The 3830-nt window shown below is 30.1% G+C and overlaps 1 protein-coding gene across 1 annotated transcript; it reads left to right on the forward strand.

The window, feature by feature from the left end:
• The first annotated feature begins 2115 nt into the window (after positions 1 to 2115).
• On the forward strand, positions 2116 to 3602 carry LOC100574092. The gene is made up of 3 exons (XM_003244353.4): positions 2116 to 2762; positions 2835 to 3088; positions 3213 to 3602. Exons 1-3 carry the CDS (start codon positions 2541 to 2543, stop codon positions 3388 to 3390), a joined length of 654 nt encoding a protein of 217 aa, XP_003244401.3. The 5' UTR covers positions 2116 to 2540; the 3' UTR covers positions 3391 to 3602.
• The last annotated feature ends 228 nt before the right edge of the window (positions 3603 to 3830 follow it).

Here is a 3830-nt window from a genome sequence, read left to right on the forward strand (position 1 = left end):
TGAGAACGATTTTTCTAGCGACGTTGCCATTTAATAAAATGTACGACAATTCTTGCGATTAACAAGAGCCATTCAGCACACTGTCGACGGTTAATAATAAATTATATAACATAGCATATCACCGATAAAAATTTTATCATGGCTAGGCTTTTCCGCTCAAACTATTGCCGTTATATATACCTATATGCCATACATATATACATAGGTACAAGTTATCGTCGATAACAACAGCTAGGCCTCGATAAGTATTACTGAATTAGTAACCAATTAGTACGTCACGATAACGATATGTACACTGTACGTATCTGCAGATATTCAACTGTAAATAATTATTAATATTGCCAAATTCAGTTGTTCGTGGTGGACAGTGCGGTAACAACGTGTAATAGTGTATAATAGTGTAATAGTGGTTTATAATGGAAAACTTTAAAATTATTACGTCTGAACGCGGAAAAGAGCTTGCATTATTAAATAATGATAAATATTCATATGTAAGGACACGCAAAGATGGATTAATGAAATGGAAATGTTCCAATAACAGTTGTAGTGCCAGTTTATTAACAAAAATAGACAAAACTTTCCATTCGACAAATGGTAAACATGTAAATCATGCAAGTTATAACAACGAAAAAATTGAAAGACAGATTTTGAGGGAAAATTGTAAGCGAAAAGCTGAAGAAAATACATCGACAAGACCGTTAAAAATTATTAGAACAGAGTTATTAAACAGTGACTTACCAAATATTATGAACAATGATATTACATCAGTGCGAAAGGCGATTTATGATAAAAAAAGAAAACAGTATCCAATTTATCCTACTTCTTTAAATGAAGCTATATCCCAATTAAAAAATATACAAAATAATGATTTATGTATGTTTAAAAGTGAACAATTTGTTTTTGTTCCTGAAACAAATGACTTCGTTTGTATAACAACTAGCCAAAATTTAAATTTTATGTCGAAACAAACCGATTTTTTTGGAGACGGTACATACGATTTTGCACCAAAATTTTTCTTACAACTATATACATTACACGGATACATGTCAATTGATCGAAAACAATTGATCGCACGAGAATTGCTCGAAAACTTTTGATCGAAAAACAATTGCTCGCAAACGACAATTGATCGAAGAATAATTGTTCGCAAAACTAAAAATTATTATTATTATTTTATTGATATCTTATATTTTAAATAAAGGTCAAATAAAATATTTTTTATAATTAATATTATAATAATACAAATTATTAAGGTCAAATAAAATTGGTAAATAAACGGAAAATTAAAAATTAAATTTTCAGTTGAAAATTATAGGCTATTCCACGTAGATAGTCTAGAATGTATAGATCATTATAATCAGTGCAAATTTTTTTAATTCTCTTAGCCCTATCTTGGTATTTTTTTTTTTCTGAGGTTCTATGCCAAGCGGTGGAGCTACCGAAAACGTTCCATCACAGAACCAATGTTCACAATTCTCCATAAAATCCAAATTTTGTTGGGTTGTATAAATCAAAATACGCGGGAGATTTGTGCCACTGTCATAATGTAAAAATAACTCACCGTCACTTGTATTTCGATACTGCTCAGGAATAATAAAATCAAAATTATTTGGGTTAGGTGGAGAAGCTTCTTCTCTTTGGCGAAGACGTTGAATTGTTCTTTTTAACGTTTGTACACTTAGCATATCTGCAGCTAGAGCACTTGGTAACTAATTATAAAAAAAAACATTTTTAATTAATTTAAAATTATTGTTTTATATTTATATTAGGTATAAAATATAATATTTTATAATACCTGCGATGACATTTCTCCAATAACAGCATGCGTACTAAGTGTAGATTGGGATGCAATCTCCTTTAAATGTGATACAGCCTTCTTAACCTCAATTTTTGATGCATTTGGTACATGATTATTATGTTTGATGAACTTCACGATATTTTCGTTAACAACATGGACTCGACCTTTGCATTTCAATTTTTTACTTTCGGAGCATTTCCAATACACTTTTTCATTATAAATTTTTTCTTGTGTATGTAAATATCCTTCATGTCTTAACATTTTTTTATTTTTTCACTATTGACATACACTAAACTCATGATGGTAAAACTTTAAACGTGTCAAACGTATTTGAAGTAGGTACACTATACTGAACTACACTGTACTGAAAAAATAATTTTTGTCATGGATTTGTCGGATTTGCCATGCACAATTATTATCGCGATGGAATTCAATATTATCTTTATATCTAAGTACAAAGTGCCTCACGTCGACGTACGATATACAATTATTATCGATGTGACTCGGTGGAAATATGAAGTGGGCTGGTCTATTATTAAAAGGTCTATGATTATATTATTATTATTATTATTATTTGAGTTATCGCGTTATTGAGCTACCAATTTATTTTTTTGCGAACAATTATTCTTCGATCAATTGTCGTTTCGAGCAATTGTTTTTCGATCAAAAGTTTTCGAGCAATTCTCGTGCGATCAATTGTTTTCGATCAATTGACGGGATACCACATTACACATATACGTGAATGGTTTTTACGTGCCTGTTGTTTATTTTTTTTTTACCAAACAAAACAAAACAAATTTACATTATAATGTGGAAGTATCTTTTGCAAATATGTTCGGCTCTAAACGTTAAAAAGCTGCATCTCGACTTCGAAATTGGTGCTCACGAAGCAGTCAAAGAAATTTTTCCCAATGTCATTATCGAAACTTGCCGTTTTCATATAGCCCAAGCTTGGTGGAGAAAGGTAAGAAATACGATAATTTTGGATTTTCACTCTAATTAATAACATTCATATTTTATATTATCTGTATGACAGATAAACGGAGAATCAAAGTTGAGAAGTGCATACAAAGACAACAATGACGAATTAGGTCAATGGCTTAAATTATTTTTTGGTTTGCCTTTTCTACTTCCCACTGATGTCGATGATGCGTTTACAAAACTTATGGCAATATGTCCAGACTTAGAAGTTGGGAGTTTATTTTCAGACTACGTGTTAAACACATACATTGAAGATGATTCGCTATTTCCTCCTATTCTTTGGGCTCAAGTACCGTCATTAAACCCAAGGTACTTAATAATATAATAATAATATATATAATAATAATAATGTATTCCATAGTTATTTGTAATTATATTTATCTGCTTTTATTTAGTCTGCATGTTTAAAGTAATTTATTATTTTATTTTTAAGAACCACCAATGGAACAGAAAGTTTTCACAGAACTTATAATGGAAAATTTTACAGCACACATCCTCCTACACATGCAGTAATTTCTGTTTTAAAGGAGACCCAAACACAAACCGTGGCAATAATCAACTCCATTGAAAATAATATTACAAAAACCATGGCCAGGGTTATGGTTCATTAATATTTTGATAATATTGTTCTGTGATAATATAAAGATGTTGATAACAGAAGATATGTTGATAAGGTTTCATTAATTTTATTTTATTGGACCAAAATCGGGCCTATAAATTTATGGATCAATAGTGACTAATGGTCGATAACTTATTGGTTCAATAACTTTGTGCAACGTATTTTAATTTTTATCGATTCAATAACTCAATTTATTGGACCAATAACTATTTATTGAACCAATATAGTTTTGTGCAACCAGCCCTAAATGTTATAAACTAATTTTATAATACGAAAAATACAATTTAGAATCGAATTGATGATCCAAAATTTTTCCGCTTTATTCAATAAAACGGAAAACTGCTTAAAACCGAATTTGCGGTTGGTCCGGTTGACATTCAGTCAAATTCTCAGATATCTACCGTTAATCGTTTTTTAATGACAACAAAATAA

The sequence above is a fragment of the Acyrthosiphon pisum genome, chromosome X (genome assembly GCF_005508785.2).
Source record: "Acyrthosiphon pisum isolate AL4f chromosome X, pea_aphid_22Mar2018_4r6ur, whole genome shotgun sequence".
NCBI classification, from domain to species: Eukaryota; Metazoa; Arthropoda; class Insecta; order Hemiptera; family Aphididae; genus Acyrthosiphon; species Acyrthosiphon pisum.